The sequence below is a fragment of the Indicator indicator genome, chromosome 3 (genome assembly GCF_027791375.1).
Source record: "Indicator indicator isolate 239-I01 chromosome 3, UM_Iind_1.1, whole genome shotgun sequence".
NCBI classification, from domain to species: domain Eukaryota; kingdom Metazoa; phylum Chordata; class Aves; order Piciformes; family Indicatoridae; genus Indicator; species Indicator indicator.
Genome location: NC_072012.1, coordinates 25,515,729 through 25,534,681, shown reverse-complemented (window position 1 = coordinate 25,534,681; position 18,953 = coordinate 25,515,729). Strand labels below are relative to the sequence as shown.

General features: G+C 37.5%; 1 protein-coding gene across 4 annotated transcripts in view; it reads right to left on the bottom strand.

Annotated features, from left to right (window-relative positions):
• Positions 1-17,157: 17,157 nt before the first annotated feature.
• The window catches only part of TBC1D22A (TBC1 domain family member 22A), a 151,732-nt gene continuing 149,936 nt past the window's right edge, over positions 17,158-18,953 (bottom strand). For all 4 annotated transcript variants that reach the window (XM_054399624.1, XM_054399625.1, XM_054399626.1 and 1 more), the window contains one exon: positions 17,158-17,307. In XM_054399624.1, coding sequence (XP_054255599.1) covers positions 17,179-17,307 — 129 coding nt within the window. In that variant the 3' untranslated portion in view covers positions 17,158-17,178. The remainder of the gene's footprint in view (positions 17,308-18,953) is intronic.

The following is an 18,953-nucleotide window of genomic DNA, read 5'->3' as shown; positions in this document are numbered from 1 at the left end:
TGAAAAATATGCAGGAAGTTTATTGCTTGCTGTAGCTTTTTCCCCAGCCCTCTGCATTTGAAGGCAGGCAACTTGTTATTTTGGGAATTAGTGCTGTGAGATGTGGCTGTGGAGAGCCAAGGTCATTTTGAAATGTGTTTGTAACCCATAGTGGCACACTTGAGCAACCATGGTGCAAAGTTGAAATCATTTAGTGTCACTTCCCAGAGTACGCACGTTAAGGGATCAGTTTGGCTTTTGGCCTCCCTGCCTTTAATCACTTACCCACACAGTAAGAGTATCAGCCATCAAAACCGAGTTCATCTGTATTTCTTTGGAATGAAATGCAATGTCCTGCAAAAGAAAGGGGAGAGACAAGATCTTGTTTGAGCATTATTGTTGACTGGCCTTTTCTAAACAGAGAGAATAAAACACAATTAACAAAATCAATCCATTTTTCAAGTGAACTCCTCTCTAATATTAACAGCAAAGTAACACGTACTAAAGGATCACCATCAGAAAAAAGAATCTTATTAAAGAAATATGAAAATTACATCTTATATGACTCAAGGTCTCAGACTTTTGTTGCCAATTAATGCCTAAAGAGTCATATTCAGCAAGTAGAAGGACACAGTCCTGCACCTGTATTTTCAAATATCCTATAGCATGGCTTTGAAAGAAGCCCTGCTGTCAACATCCAGACTCAGTGCAAGACCAGCCGCTGAGACACTCACAACCCTACAATAGTGATAGGCCATTACAGCAATTCTAAAATCAATGGAGTATTTTACAAGGTGCTAATGTAACTCCACTGAGACTGAAATGGTGAGCCTGCTACAACATGCTCATGACAGACTTTTGTATTTTAAATGTTCATATATTTTTGAGAAAATACTTCTGATAACTGATGAATTGCACTCATCTTTGTGCATGGTGTCCTACACACAGCCTGCCCCAACTATGCATCTGACATGGGTTTGTATTAATGCTGTTCAGCTAGAACCAGCACAATTTCTAAGCCAATCCTTTCTAGCAGTGTTTCAAAGAGGAAGTTCACTACCTATGCCCAGCATCCAAAGTTGTTGCTGTACCACACTTAAGGAGAAGCACCACAGCTAAAGCAAGCAATGCTCAGAAAAACCTCTTCAGCTGCAGGCAATTATTTAAACTCCTGTAAAGCGAGCTATACAGGGTGTTCCTCAAAGGTCACTTCTAGCTAACCATAAGCCAGTAAAGTACTTCCTCTTAACATGTAATACAGAGAGCAGATGCCATTCTTCTTAACTGGTATCAGTACAGACTCCCAGCAGTCCTCCACCTACTCTGCTCCAGGGTAGCAGTAATAACAACTCCTTTGGAACATTGGTCCCTTTTGCACTCCTTAATAACATCTTTCTACTAAACTATTGTTTTACTATTAAAACTGTTCATACCTACATTAATACACCCCCCTTCTCTTTATAGAGCTTGAAGTACCATCTGACAGGCACTTCTACTCAAACATCCTCTTCCTTGAACACACGTTAGTTTAAATTATCTTATCTCTCCTATCATAGTACTACTTCAGTTCAGAGCAAATTAATTTTTATTCTGCCAGAGTCTCCAACTTTCTCATATTTTGTCTGCATCATAGCACAGCGCAGTAACTCTATGACAAAACATAAATTAACTTTTTGTGGCTGCAGGAAAAATTGCGTAGGCTGCAGTAATTGAGTGATCCTACTGGGACACCCTCACTGTCACTGCTGGATTTGAAGTGGCAGGTGTTTAGGTGTGATGCAGATTCATCCTTTCATGTCTGTGCTGCCTAACAGCATGGAGGCAAACCCAAAGCTTTCAAAAGCCTGTAAAACTCTGATAATCCTGGTAAGATTTACTGCAACTGTTCAAAAAGGAGATACAAGTAAGTCCTAAGATTAGATTAAAAGAAAAAGGAAACTTTTTTTTTTTTTTTTTACAGATAAGCAAGTCCTCTCTGAAGGAAGAAAGTCTGTAATTCACCTTAAGTACTATCCAAGGAGAAACTAATTCCTTTCAGATGCAGGGTCAAGTTTTATGTAGAGACATCCTGACCTGTAATCAGTTTGACTATGAATAAACATATGCACCATGAGGAACCATGGAGTCAAGATAAAATAGGATCTCAAACACATCAACTTCAACTCTCTTGGAGGTCTGTGGAAAGCCTTCCATTGATTTGAAGGGGAATTTGTATGTAATTCAGTCATTCAGCACAGCTGCTTTTATTCAAGACACAGTGGCACTCTCAGTGTCAGGAGAAATGCAGCCCACATTATCATTAGAAGAACCAGAAAAGCATGCTACTTCTGAAAATTAAGCTGGCAAATCTTTTAGAAAAATAAAAGATGTGTTACCTGATGAACACCAGTTCAAGTGCTGGCTTAAATGCATGAAAGGATTTCAGCACAGCTGGAAAAAGCAGGCAAAGATTTTGGGAGGCTACTACTTTTGTACTTCCATGAGTGGCACTGTGTTTAACATATGAATACTCAGACACTGATTGATGATATCCATCACTAACCAGTGGATCCACTGCTTAAAGTGGAAGGAATAAAAATACATTACTCTGTCTTCCAATTGTCAGTGCATTAACAAAAGAGCTCACTGTTTCAGTGATTTCTATAACTATCAACATAATGTTAAAAATAGTTGTTTCTCAGACACATCAGCTATAAAACTGAATTAACTTCACAGTGCTGAGGTCCATGGGCTAAGTTCTTCCTAGTACATGAAAAATAGGGTCCTAAAAATTAAAAAATAACACTTCTGATTGTTAAAGCAATGAAAACGAAGTAATGAAAATATTATTTTCCATGACTAAAAGTATTTCAATTTCAACTTCTGACTGTACCAGAAGTTACAGTGAAGTTGTGGGGTCTCTGAGGTGAGGCTAGAAGCATCCATTTAAAGCAGATCAAATATACTGATCCACTCTGACCATAACATCATTGGACAGCAGATCAATAGTTGAGCATAACTTTGGCACTTTATATAGCCTGTTATTTCTTTTCTGTTTCAAAAAAAAAAATTGTGTCAGAAAACATTCAGTAAATGAAAGCAAAATTCCTTATGGAAACAAGTCAATATCAATGACTCTTTCCACTGAGCAGAAGAGACAACCCCATAGACTCTTGTCAATCAGACTAGATTCCTCTGGAATATTTGTACTTTTTAGTCAGCTTATACTCAGTCCCCAGCAGGGCAGACTCCTTAGGGCTGTACCCCAGACATCAGTCTCTGTACACTACTTGAAGCACTTGGTCTGGTGAGACTGGAATGATGGGGATTCCCTGGCCAAGCAGCCTAGGTGTCAGGTCCCACCTGGGCCACTGAGGACAGTCTGTCAGCCTGTTCCTAGTGGTACTGACAGTCTTTGTTCCTCTGCCCTTCCTGCTTTCCCTCTGTGTGTCAAGTGCTTTTCCTGCCAAGTGTTGGACACTGAAGGACCATTCTTTCCCTTGGACCTCTACACTTAGCTGCTTGGAATAAGTGTGGGGGTTCAGGTTGGCTGAAGAGGAGTCCACTCTCCTGTCCTTAGGGTGACCACCCCAAAATGATAAATCCCTGCAATTTTGCCAGTTACCCTGAAACTACTCAGGAAAGGGTAGGAAAAGCCCAAACCAAATCCACATACCAAATTTAACAAAGCAACTCCACTGTCCATGGAAACGTGGAGAGAAATGAAGGAAAACAAAGCATGCTTCACACATGGCTGCTCCATCTGCATGACTTTCAGTCATCCACATTGGGAAATTATAGTGTTTGGTTTCCACAAGGTATGGAGACACCTGCACTGTTTGCTATGGAAAAATGTTGTTTAGAGTCAGTTTAGGTGAAATATAGTATTGTAATTCATTAAACTTAGAAAAACTGAAGGGTTACTTTTTAAACAGCATTCTCTGTTGCCTAAAATTTTTACTGTGGAGCATAAGATGCAGGAGTAAATGTAGTCTGTCTCCAGAGTTAGAAAGCCAACTCTGACATACAAAAGAGTGAATAATACAATGAAAGGAGTCTGCTCTTCTTCTAATATGAGCTGGGAGATGTCAGCGCTGGTACTCTTCAGAGTAATAATATTGTGCATTATTAAAGATCTCAACAGCTGGTTAATGTTAATAAAAGACCCCTAAACATATTCTGAGAGGCTCCACATCAGTCCAATATAGGCACTACAATTTAAACTTACAGTCTAATTACCACCTTCTCATATGCTTTGTGAGTTTATCTCCTATTTTGTCAATCATTAATATATTTTAAAAAAATGCTCAGAAATAACTCCTAAAAGCTCTACATCTCATTCTCCATATCCTTATTTGAAGAAAATGTAAGTTATTTTAGAGTCAGGTGAGTATCTGTCCCTTTCCTAGAGCTGTCATATTCATGTCCCATCTTCCTTTTTCCATGGGTAGAATTCCCCCCGTTTTTGTTTCCAGGACCAAGCAATACTGGTAGCAGCTGTGAGTAGATTCACAAAGAGCCTCATGCAGGATCTGAGTTTAAATGCTAGCTGTTCACACACTGTGTGCTAGCATATGCTATAAGCAACTGTAAACTGTGTACAGATGTGTGCTGGAACTCCAGTGCAGGCAAGCTAACAACATTGAATAACATCTTATGTGCTTTGTAATTATACATAATGAATGTGCTGTCATATAACAGAGTGTATGTCTGTGGAAGGATTTGGAAGCAGGGAGTAAAAATTATGGTGTGAATTTTTAAACAAGATTTTTAATACAAGATACGTTAACCAAGGAGAGGAGACTAATTTCTGGGGAACCTTTTACATTAAGAGGCTCTTCTTAAAATGAGCAGATGAACCAGGGATTGAAAAACATTCTTTTAGTACACATTTTGAAATCTTAAAGACAAAAAACATTTACATATAAGTAGAAAGTATGCAAACATTATCATATCTCAAAAAGCAAAGTGACAACAAAGAGCATGTAGAGGGAAGCACAGTAAACCTCACAGGGAGAGAAGGCAGAGAAAGGCCATTCCAAACATCAAGAAGAGCAGCAGGAGGGGAGACGAACATCTTTAAAACACCTCTTAAATTATCTGTGTTGTCCCCTTGAGAAAAACTGATAATTTTTATCAAGAGAGTATTAGTATGTTGCTTTCTGTAAATTCGAATTTGAAAAATAAATGCAGGGAATATCGATCATGGTTGCTGTATGCTGCATGGAGAAGGCAGACCCTCACTGACCACATACTGGCTGTGCCCTTTCCATGAGTTGAACAGAATAGCAGCACTGCTTTGATTCTCTTCTGACCATTGGCAAACACCAAACAGATACAACAGACAGCCTGCTTTGAAGAAATAACACTTTTCTTTAAGCTGTGTGAACAAAGCAGTAGAGGAAAAAGCAATAAAAAGGCCTGGACACACTCTCAAATTGCGAGAAAAGGTTAGCTAGTAGCTGGCAGAAGATCAGACTTCTGTGGACTTTCCCACTCAGAGCCCTCAGGATAGGCCTTTCAGCACACATTTTAAGCTAATCTAAATCAGAGTTACTCTGGTCCCACCATCTGTCCACTTCCAGTTTTTTATGCCCTTCTCTTCTGTGAATTTAGCACAGGCACCCATTTGATTGCATAAAGAAATGGTTCCGGGATCTGGAAAAACTGAAACCTTATCATGAAATAAAATAATTAGCTTTCAAACAAATAAGTTCCCTGAATGGATCCACACAAAGTTAGAGATGCTAGGGTTAATGCAAGAGAGGCAATGGAGGTATGCAGACTTGGTCCACAGGGAAAGTGCAAGTTGTAGTCACCCGGTCCTAGATTATTTTAAGCTGCTGTGGAAGCATACCATGATGCCTCTCAATAGATATCACAAGCTGCTTTGCAGCTCCACAGATTTACATCTGCCCCTTTTGAGTAACAGAGATAGAGAGAGAATTTTTTTTTTTTTTGTAAACTAAGGCATTTTGTATTTCCCTTTCCCTGGGATGCCATCCTGATCGAAAGAGGGCTGGTAGATTTAGTGAGCATACTCTCCAACAGAGACAGCTTTCAAGATTCATCCTGCTTTTTAGGATGATTTGCTACATCAAATTTGAGAAAATACATTAATAAGAGAAGAGAAAGAAATCCCATTACAGTTTGATTATATTTTGGTTTTCCGTTATTCAGCTTACCTTTTTGTACAGATCTTCTTTCTGTTTGTATTACACGTTCTGGTGCATTATTCCTTAAACATGGTACTGGCATCATCTGACAGAGAACACAAAAACTGAAATGATGATCAGGCTTCCCAGACTGTGCTGAAAAGGGTCTGCTAACAGAAAACGTGTATTTAAGTCACATCGTATTAGAACAGCAGCATTCTTAACCCTGAGCATGGCATCTTATTTATTGACTGTTTACCCTTGACTGTTTTGACTCCTCATATGTCACCAGACTGGTTATCTACATACCTGATAGCTGTGTTTTTTCCCCTCTTAACATTATTGGCTTAATCTGTGCAGGTTATTTTGCTTGACCTACTTTGTCCAAACTTGTGATACTGATTGGTACCCTCAGAGTCTACCTTACAACGCTGATATAGCTTAACACTGGCTAGTCTCCAGCCTTTCTCTGCTGCAAACAAAAAACTGAATACTCCCATTCCTTATCTGGGAGGGACAGCTGCAGCTGTACTTCCTAGCTCCATTTTAACTGTACCATTTCCAAAAGATTAAATGTTATATACAAATTCCCAGTGAATTTTTTTTTCCCTACTGAAAGCTATACTATTTCTTTGAGACTTCTCATAAGGCAGACTATATTTGCCTGCATTATGTAGCAATGTTTCTGACTTTCTGGAAGAACTGGTCTGAATTACATGACATTATTTCATACAATGATGGTAAAAGATAACAAATTCTACTATCACTTAAGCAGTTTCCAGTCCAGGATAAACTGCAGCAAAGGGACTCTGACAAGCTATGACTGGAGGAATTTTTGTAAGGGATGTTTTTTCACCTGACTGTCTTAAACTTCACCTTAACAGAGTGTTGTTGTGTCAGGCAGTTGAGAAGCTTAGTGGCAATGTGCAGAAACTTGCAAAGAGCCTGTCATCATCTTTCAGACTGGAGTCATGACAGACCTGGTATCAGGTACACAGTGTACAGGGTAACTTGGTAAAATATGAAGGTAGTGTATCATTCACACAGAGTAACCCTGGCCTGAAAACAACAACAAATCAGCAATTGTTACTGATTCTACCCATTTTAATATTTTAGAGAAGAACAACATAAGAGGAGTTGCTCCATCCCAAAGGATATTTGTTGCTACATGAAAGCACAACTGCATTGTTAGGACTTCAGCTGTGAGACTCACCATGCTGCATTGTGTTCCCAGTTGACATTCCTTATTTAACAGAAAGGAATTAGTTTGGTGTTTAAATTATATCCATCAAATACTCTCCTATATCAAGAAATGACCTCCATTTTCCAGGCCATTGCATTTCCAAACAGCAGTCTTCAGAAGCATTATCCCATTAAGGAAACGATTAGTTCGCAGATTTTAGTATCTTGGGCCTTTCTGGTACATGATTGCATTCTTCCCTCTGTCAGTTTGCTTCAGGAGTTTTTCTATGCCTCTGCTGCTATTTTAATTGATGGCTCTTTATTAGGAGAAACAATGCCACAGTTATGAGGAGAAATTCCTACATACTAAACCACTTTGTGTTGATATGCAATAATGCAGCTCCAGAGCTCCCTGAATTTCAGAGGCTGTGAGAGAACTGCTTGAATATTTTTGCTCAGGGAGATGATTATCTCGCCTAAGAACAACTCAAAAAGGTGACAAGAGCACCAGAGTTGAACTTTCAGAGGTTGGTCATTGTCTCTGTAAGGGCTTTGGCATGGTCTCCCCCCTGCAGCAGGGAGATAGTGCAAAAAATGAGGGAGGAATGTGACTTTACTTTTCTCCTTTATGACACCATTGGCCAGTATCTGTCTTTGTAACCAAGAAATCACAGAAACTTTATTCAGGATTCACACCTACACTATGCATGCACTTTTTTTTGCCTCCTTCTATTTTAATATTGAACCAAGTTGCAAGACAAAATCTGGCCCTGTGGTATTATTCAAGGTGAACAGCTGAAGGATTCAGATAGTTAGTTTCTGAATGAGCTTGCAGAGGCTAAGCAGCTAGATTAGGAGAGCACAGGTGGGAAAGTGATAAATCCCACAATCAGAGGCATTTACAACAAGCTATGAGACTCTGCTTTGTGCCGTTTGTTGCTTTAGGCTGGGATTTTTAAATCCCAGTCTTTGTTGTTTTCCCAGCTTTGTTTGCTCAAGGCAAAGTGATTGTTGAAAACCTCACACAGAGGCCCCTAATTCTGACTGCAACATCCAGTATTAGACAACTTAAATGAGACACAGTACTAGTTTGAATTATGTCATTCTGGTCTTGCTGCTGGTGGTATTTCACTAATTTTACCATATGGTAGATGTTTTCAGTATGCTATTTTCCTATATATGGTTTCAGCCCATATGCCAAAGCATAGCATGATCTACACTAAAGGCCACATTTTGTCAGATTTGCTGCCCTGCAGTTGTGTCCTATAAGATCTAACCAGCAACAGAAACAGAGTACTGGACTTTTTCTGGTTCTGAAAAGAGCATCATGACAGCTTAAGCAAACTTCATTTGACTGACCCTGATACCGAAGGAAAATTAGCAATTTCTGAAGACTAACTTGGAATGTAACTATCCCTGCAGGGCACAAGCTTTCAGACTGCGGTCATTTTCACTATTCTTATGTTATAGCTAGAGACTGATTGGTGAAGTCTTCTGTTGTATGCTCAGAAGTAATGAATTGCTGCTCAGGAGCTGATTACCCAACGTGACTTCTGGCTCTTTGCAACTGTAGGATAGATGCGCCCTCCCGTGTACTAGCTCCGAAGTGTTTTTACAGCTAAAGCATATGGAGACCAGAGACAACTCTCTAGAGATTTGGAGATCTTTTTTTTTAACACTTTTTTGTCAGATAGCAACTCTGACAAAACTGTCTTTCAATCACCCAGAATTCATTGATAAAATTTTTAATTTGGAAGAAATAGAGAAGCTCAGACTTTTGAAAGAGATAGCAATAAAAATATTGCAGCTGACTGCCCTCACATGGCTTTTCTGCTTATATGCTTATATGCTGCTTATATGCTGTCAGAAGAAACAAATGAGTACAAGAGTTTATGCTACTCCCATGGATAATCTGATAAGCTTTGGTACAGCCTTCTTTCAGAAGATCAGTAAAATTCCTATCAAATAGAACAGGGTAAAAATAGAAACATTTCAAGGTAACAGTCACTTTGCATAAACTTCTCTGAAGGAGTGTAGCACCAGATGTACCTTTAAATTTTGGAGAACCTCTATCATTTAGCTAGAAACCCTGAGACACCTTTTATTTTTTACACACTTTTCATTTCAACACCATCATCCCTGCATCAATACAACACAAAACATCAAATCAAAATAGTGCCCATCAGCATCTGTGCCAAACAATGTAAATTACTGCCTTTTTCAAGTGTCTGGATTTTTCCTGAACTCTTAGAGCATATCAGTAAATTGCTAGGTGCCTGCATTGCAGAGCTGTAATACAAGAGTTTCTAGCTGACCAAGACAGCGTCTTTGCTGAAAAGGAAAGACACCTAGAAATAATTTGAGTTCAAATACCAGAAGAGCTGTGCCAGTTATTTCTTTATGTTTTCCTCCAAAAGTGGGGGGGGGGGGGGGAATATTCCTATTGCTCATTTTTTTGTAGATAATTAATACATCTCACCTTGTAGCACATGACTGGGAGCAGGCCATAGGTTTGAGGCCATCAGCTGTCTCCGTATCTTTGTATCTTCATGGTCCCTGGAAGCAACCTAAAGAGATCACCTGAGTCAATTAGGTAGCAAGCCAGATGCTTAAATTTGGGCTCTGTGAATAGTACCTTTTTGCATAACAGCTGAGATCTATCAAAGTATGCTTTGCCTTCCTCCTTTCTTTGTGCTGCTATCTAGGGTGGTACAAATGCTGCAAGTATCTGTATCCTTTCACAATGGATTATCCAAACAGATTAAATTTTTGTCTTTATCTTTTTTTCTGCCTTCCCCCCCCCCCCCCTTTTTTTTTTCTTCCTAGGGAAAAAAATAAAAGTGCAGTAATTTTTTTTTCTTTGGATGGTTTTCATGCTATTTCTCTTCATCTCCTAACGTAGGCTAAGAAATTCCAGATGTATTTTGTTTCCATTGATCTATTTTGCCAAGTCACCAAAAATTTCAGCCTTCCTCCTCTGCTGCATTTATTCCATCAGTTGTCTTAACTGGCAGTTTCTTTAATAGTCCTTTTTCACATATGAGATTTTCATAGCTTTGAGCTACTTTATTTCTCTAGAGAGGAAATTAATTTGCACTTTAAACATAAGCAACACTTAGTCTCCATTCAGACACTGGCAACTCTTTTACTGTGGGCTGCTTCAGGGTTTTCTATCAGGATTTTTTTGTTTGTTTGTGGATTTTGTTGTGTTGGGTTTTTTTACCCCAATTTGTTTCTTTCCTTTGATAAAAAATAATCTTGGTACTGGAACTCAATTTCAGATCCTGACACTACATTTCCTTTCACTTAGGCCAACCAAGAAACAAATCTACCAATTACATCTGAAGTTAAAATCATTTGCTTTTCAGTAAGCCAGAAGCTAATGGTGTATCATTGCCTCATTCTGCAGCTTCTGTTGGCATGCTTTAAAAGCCAGAAGGAAAAACAAGATTATAAAGATTCTATAAAAGTAAAGATTGAAGATTGTGCTATTACTACATCCTCAGATATATTTAATGTATACAGTATAAAGTCACTACATAATACAAGAGTCTAACACTTAATGTCCCAAACTGGATTTGACAAAACCCCTAAAATTACAGTACAAATGTTTCATATATAATTGAGTTTAAAACATAGCTGGTAGTACTTATTAGTCACCAAGAGACCAATCATGATACATATTCTTGTACATGCTGAAACTCCAGATGCCAAAACTATGCTGTTTGAACCCAAATTTCTGGTCATTGTAGCTGTATTAATTCATTCTGTACAGATGTCAGGTAGGTAACTTGGACAAGCTCCACAGCACATTACAAATTCTGGTACCTGTATCCTCTAACCATAATTTGAAATTGAGAGGCTACCACTGCTGTCTTACAGAAACTTGCTACATGAGTACTTCACAAGAAAATTACATATAAAAAAATCAATATATACAAGTAGGAGGACACAAAACTAATACTATCAATTTACTGGAGGAACAACAATTTAAAGTGGACTAGTTAGGCTCTTTGATACAGAGATGGGTCTAGGTAACTAAACAGAGCACAAGAGGGCAATTCTATGACCTGGCATTTATTTCTGAAGCAAATGGCATAAAATTTTCCACTGACAGAATACTGGTCAAATATCTGGGAAAAAATACAATGACACAATCTATCTGATACGTCAACTTAATTCATCCCTTCATGCAAAAGCTGCATTATTTATGTGCATGAGATAATATATTCCATACTGTTGCAGCAAATACTCACTGATGTGTTAGGATAAATTGTTCCTAGATCAGGCAGAGAGAGAGAGGCTTTATTTTTTCACATCTATAGCCTATTGTTAACTACAGTGTAAAAGTGATTCTACAAGCGTTGCTTTGAGCTGGAGTTACTGACTTATTTCTTGACCAAAAGTGATGAAAAATGCCAAGTCTGTTGAGTTGCCTTAATTGTTACAATGACATTTTGTGAGATAGCCATCTACTACTGATAAGCCTAGACATCTTGTTACCTCCTGTGAGCTATCATGACAGTGATGTATTTTGTATTTCTGCTGCTGCTAAAAGGAACAGAACTGATCAAATGGGCTGGTAGCAGGCACTGGTCACTGGAAATCTCACTTCTTTATGGAGGAAGATGAAAACAGATGAAGATAAATAACCTGAAATTCAAAATATTCTGTCAGAGTCTGCTTTCTGAGTTTGAGGATTAAGTTGTCCAAACACCCCAAAAGATGCATTTCCTCATCCTTTCGGGAAATCAGAAATTAATGAGAATGAAACTCTTCCATATTCCCTGTTTTTGTTGTTTTCTTCTACAGCTCTGACATTCAAAATGTTTGCCTTCCCCTGAAGGGATATACGATTAGGCGCAGGTTTAAGTGATGGCTGGGTAAGAAATTTCTGGAATAAAGTGGACTGGTCCCCACAATCCAGATCTCACAGAAATCGTGAGAAAGGTGTAGGACATATCAGGAAAATCAAGTCAAACAGGTACATTAAATCTTGATCGATCTGATAACAAAGACAGATCAATGGACATTGCAGTAGACTTCTCTACAAATTTTCGCCCATTCTGACTTACATTTCTAGGTAATTCTGTATTAGGGACAAAACGAATACCTGTAGTTCAGACTTCTAAGCTAAAGTCTCCAAGAATCCCTGTACATACTGACGGCAAGTTCAGACTTCAATTTTCTATGCTGAGGAAGCTTCATCACAAGCACAAACGTGGAAGTCCAGTTGAAACAATTATGCTTTACTGACTGTGCACATTATTCCCATTTGGAAGCTTGTAGGAAATTCTTCTGGACAGAAAAAAAAGCCTCCATTTCAGAGCACCTGTCTCTGAGAGGCTTTCAGCAGTCTATCTCTCAGGCTCTCATTTCTGGCATACATCTTGACTTAAATGTAGGGTACATACAGAATGCTTTGAAGTGTTAAAAGGTTCTTTAACAAGGTTCCATAGCAATTTAATTATTTACTGCAGTGCTGCCTCAGCTCACTGAGCTTAGGGAATTAGATAGAATGCAAGATTTCAGCTTTAACTTATAAAATTGCAAATCATCTGGAATCAAACTGCTCAGGAACTTCACTCTTCATCAGAGTGATGCGAAGTACTTGAGTTGGATTTCTTTCCCATGGCACAGCATCCTGCCTGAGTGATTGCTGGACTGGAGGCTTTTCCACTTTGCCTCCTTTTCCAATCGCCAAAGAACTGAAAGCACTACAAACTGCTTAAATTCCTCTTCATTCTGTTTTCAAGGAGGAAGTGACCTGAAGTGAGGATCAGATTTCTGAAAAGTTTTTTCTGTTGCTCTTCACATTTATATCTGTGGGATATGTGTCTAGGACACAAGCAGATACCCCAAACTGCTTTTTTACGAGGAAATCAACTAGCAAATGGCTTTCAGCTTTGTCTCCCAGCACATATTTTTGTGAGATCCTGGGGCCTTTACTCCACTTTCTTCATCTGTTCTGCTTTTTTAAAAAGTAATCTGAAAAATCTCCACTTGCTGATTTTCTGCAGATTAGAGATGAAAAAACACAAATTTCATTCAAGGCGAGACACCAGGCAAGTACAATTCACTGTCAGTCAAGCACATAACAAAAAAATATTGCCCACTGCATTCTTAGGTCTCTTATTTCCCTGAATGCTGTGTAGAGTTTAAAGCAGGAAAGTTATTAACTTTGCCTTCCACATCACCAGCCTTGTATATTTTCTTACCAGACTCATCTCAATTATTGGAAGTCTCTCACTAGCTGTCTTTACACATAGAAGATATCCCTCCTTACCTGATAATCTATTTAAATAATCTGGAAGTTTCCAGATATAACTGACCTTTTGCTGTTTCCCCCAACCAAGGAGCTGAAGCTCCCTCTCCTATCTCACCTCCAGAGTTATGACAATTTCTATAGCTCCTTGGTTTGCTTTGCCTTTCTTTGCTCTACTTGCCCTCTCATTTAATTCTGCTGTGGTGACAAATTTGTCTGCTTTTTTTTGCAGATGATGTTCAATATGTTGTATGTATAAGGTATATGCAGAGACCTTTGGAAGTTCTCCGTCTTATTAACTTGCAAAATCTACAAGATACAAAGGCAGAAAGTTGCAGAAATATAACTGTGAACTGAAGCTTTGCTACTGCATTTGCTCCTGTGATACAGGGATTTGAGACCATAAAACATAAACACACCAAAAACATGCCTTGATGCAAAATGCTATGTGCTCGACGAAAACAATAAAAACCCCTTTCCACTCTGTATAGCACTTCATAAATATGCATTTATTTCCTTAGCTTTCATCAGTTCTACATTTTTAACCAGTGTCTCAGTGTTAATATTACTCAGAAACATACCATGGAATTTCATGTACTTCTAATTCTGCAGTTCAGAAGTTAAAAACAAATTTGTATGCCTTTCCATAAGCCAAAAAATAACGAACCTAAATTCTCAGAGAGTTACATAAAATTTCAAGTTACTATAGCATGTACTGTATTTACATAGTTATCTAATTTACTATTTACATTTTTGAAATAGTGTAGTCATAAATCTTTTTATATTGTACATTTTAAAATTTTTATTACAGAAATTCCTTAACAAACATTTTAGACACAATTTCAATATTTCACAAGTTCTAGGAAATTACTGCCTGATTTCACTAGTGATGTGTCACGGTGCCTGCTCCATAAGAAAATACGTATTACAAAGGAATTTTATAATATTCAGAATACTGAATTTTGAAAACCAAACCAAAAACAAAAACAAACACAAAACCAAAACCAAAACCAACCTGGGATGTAATAAGGATAGCATGATTTCCTTTCCTACGCAATATTTTGTTTGGAACGACATTTTACCTGAGATGTAAAAATTGTTAAATGCAAGGTGGTATCTTTTTAATAAAAACAAAATATTTTATATAAATCTTAAAGCATTGAAATTTTGAAATTTTACATATGTTTGCCTTCTAGTTACTGAAAATTATTCCTTTATGTATAGATATATAAATGTTATTTATATATCTGTATCATATTTTCCAGGAAAATCTGTATCTACATATATAAGCATTGTTACTGTATTAGGAAACTTCCCACCATCCTTAAAAAGCAATGTGCTCAAGTGCAATCTTCAACTGCTGACACAGACACGATTGTAAATGTGACCCCTAATGGTAATACTTTCTTCCAGGGGAAATAAGAGGTATATGCTGAATTTGGAAGACATGGCAGACAACTTACGAAGACCCAGTGAAGGAAATTTTATACTTTCAATCCCATAAATGATATGCAGGAGCATCTGACACAACAGAGAACTATGGGTCAACTTTCCATGTTACATGTAACTAGCTAAATAACATCTTAACAAAAAAGAGTTAATAGAAAACTCTTACAACATTGTACGTTTAATGCTGTGTGTCTTGTTACATAATACACGTTTCTACTAACAAATGATTGTAGATACTAAGTTTAAAGCAAATGGTATTAAATTTCAGATTTCTTTTATTCTGTTATTGGTAGACACTCTGTTAGGCACAATATGATATTCTCTGTAAACATAAATTTTAATACATGAGATCATGAACCGAGTTTATGGTAAAGAGTTTATGGACGTGTAAGAAAGACAGATCCACTACCCATTCTAGGCACAAATGCAGCAATCCAGAACCATCACAACCAAAACCCTCAGCTGACAGCAGTGGAATAGCAATATATCCTAGTCATCAAACACTCCTGTTTCTGAATTATTTTTTTCCCCTTCTGTGAAAGTTTTCATATATTTTTAAAATATAGATCTCATAATCACATGTTGGGGAAAATGTATTTTACTGTACTTACCCTGAAACACCAAATTAATATAAAGTCAGTGTCAAGAACCTAAGGCCCCCAAAACAAGTAATGCAGTGAATACATCTAGAACACTTTCTTCAAAATACGTATCTATTTTCAAGAGCTTGAAAATAATCTTCCAATAACAAGTCACAAGATAAAACCTCTTGAAGATCTTCTATTTCCCAAACTAAAAAGTGTACTACACTTTTTGTGCAGTGTTGTGCAACTCAAGAACTAAACAGATGAATAACAATTCTCAGCTTCCAGTATATTGTTTGTTGTAACCCTCACCCTTACCAACCTGTATTTATAGGGTAGGCACAAATTAGTATGACTTATTTACATCTAACAGAGCAACATCAGAACTCATACCTGAAAATATTTCTTGAAAATAAATAGTGCATTTAAATTATCTAAGTTTTAAGAAATTATTCAATATCCCAAGATAATATGAAGAAACATTAACTTCATTCTATAAAGTCATAGAGAATTTTTATTCTGCTAATGACACAAAAGATATGAGTACACAGTTATTGTTACTGGGAACCATCTTCCTCACTTCCTCTGAATAATTAGTAAAAAAATATTAATTAACAAAAAAGCTTTGGAAAGATAAGATTCATTTTCCTCTTCTAACACATTAGAAATGGAGTATAAGGCAACAACTGAGATAAAAATATATCTTGCTTTGCAAATCAAGCTTCTTAACACATTTCTTGAAAGTGAACTTTCATACTGAAAAACTGAAAGGCCTTGAAAGAAAAGCTTTAATTACTTCGACAAGACTATGCCTTCTATTTCATTCGATATTTTAAAAGCACTTCAAAATACACATAGTGGAATTTATTTTAGTGTTATACGTGACTCCTTGTCTTTAAATAACTCCTTTGTATGGCTAAAAAGCTTCTACAGCACCCTGCAAGACTGAGTAATGCCTAGAAAAATGCCACCCATTTCCATTGCAACCTTCTATATTCTTATAACATTGAAGTATTCTAACCCAATTCCATGGAGAAACAACAGATGGTATGTGAATAACAGCATCTTCTGAGTTATAACTAGACCTTAAAACACAGGCCTTACTGTCTCATATGGTCTTTATAACTATGAAGAGTTTTTTTTTTTTCCTACTCGAAACAAATTACTTTTACTGACCAAAACTGGCTGATAGAAGTCATGGCAGGTAACCCATAAGTAATGACAAAATCATTCCATAAGTAGTTTTAAGTCTTAGAAAAACATAAAAACTGCTCAACAGAAACCAAACAGACTGCAATTCTTCTAATTAGAAGCGGTGGGGGGATGGGGAGAGGAAAATTAAGTGACAGACTCCTGAACTCATTTTTCATGTTGAACAGAAAAGTTCACTTTCAAGTTCATTCAGTGCTCAATATCCTGCTTTGGCCATTTCTTTGGTATTCCATTCTCATTCTGCAAATTCTAACAGAATTTTAATGGTCATCTTAATTCAAATGAAAGAGCAATGAGCTGAAAGCACAACCAGGACGACACATGCCATAATACTGCAGAACACGTCGGGTCTTAACGATTTCTGGCTCTGTATTCATCTCTTGTAATGATTGGGAGCATCCGCAAATGCAAACTTCAGTCTGTAGGCCTCTGCTAGTAGTACACTCATTTCTTCATTTCCCCAGTGTACTGTGGGCAAGTTTTGTAAAAATATCAGCAACTCCTAGATGAAGAGAAAAAAACCCCACATTATTAGTTGTTTTTTTTTTTTTTAAATACCAATGTAATAGCAATATATTACTTATACCATGATTATTTTGTAGCACCTCAGTATCCCAAATAAACCTGAGATGCCCTCAGGTTTAGTGATTTTCCTGTAACTTTCATAAAAATACTTGCTATTCAATCTCTCAATTCAGAAACTAGCTGTTAATTGTAGCTGACATATGGTTATCTTCTAGTATTGAGAAAAAAAAGGGATGTGTAAATCCTATGAGTGAAAAAAAGCCACAGTGCCGAAGTGTGTAATGCATCCGTATCTGCCCATTTATGATTATACCACTACCAGTGCCCTCAGTCATTGATAGAGACCCCTTGCTGTAATCAAATGAGAACTCTCAATGTATCAGAACCATTCCATTAGCCTTCTAAGAGGTAAACAGTGTCAGCATATCCATTTCATAGCTGGTAACTGAGGTACAATACTCATGGATTTGAGTCACCTGCAACTACCAGGAAATTCAATTCCAAGTTCTGTAAGTCCAAAATGGCTTAACACAAGACTCAGTCTTCTTTTACACTGGCCACATTTCCTGCATTATTTTAGCACATGATTACACACTTGACAATTCCAACTAAGTTCTAGAAGTTTCTAATTGTTTTGCACATAGTTCTTTTAAAATTCCATAAGTATCTCCCACTTTTAAGTTGTTCAACCTACTTTCAGCTTGTAACATGCCCAATGAAAAATAGTCAGTTTCTTTGAACATTAATTATGTAGCAGCACAGATAAAACTAACTGATAGAGGTAATTCCAAATAGTAATTTGAAAAGGCTCTAAAATGTGGATTCTGGCTTTTATAGGGCATGTGCTTTACAGAAGTGAATATGCCCAGTCTCCTGTTGGCCAAAACTCCAAGATCAATGCTGAACTCTGATGCACACCATCAAATCCCACTGACTGCACTTTGAAGAATCCTTCAAAAGGGCTTCCTTGTAAAATGTTTGCTTCCTGTCCCATCACTGAACGGTCAAAATGACATTTTATCTATTTGTGTTGTTGCCTATCATCTGAAGTATTGTTGTGGTTCAGGGCACAGCATTATACAACTGGATATGCTCTCAAAATTATAGCTGATCAAGAATTCTGACAGTTTTGAGCAAAACTTCCTAGTCACCTCAGATGTTTTCCCTGCTATTCTGACACTCTGGTGCAAAGATATGCTACTTTTCTATTTATACATGAAAAATCACAAAATACCTTTCAGTCAGTTGTGGCCAACTCCCACCTCAATTCTCAGCCCTCATTTCCCACTCTTTCTTGGTTTCTTGCCCTGAAATACTTTCCTATAGGTAATTTTTTCCTTTCTCTCATATTAGGTTTAGGCAAAATTAATTTCCAAGCAGGCTAAGCCCAGGAATAAAGGCAACAAGGAGCTCGCTGGGACAGTGCCAAAATGTCCAGCTCTGATGAAGGCACCAAAACCTACCTTGGTCTGCAGCAGCACAAAGCTTCAAATCCTCATCTATATATGTGTTGAAACGTGCCAACTGCCATTCTTTGGAAGATTAACTACCACAAATTCTCTCCTGAGTTCATGCAAATGACAGTTTTGAATGCTAGCACTTTGACCAAACTTGGAAAGTTGG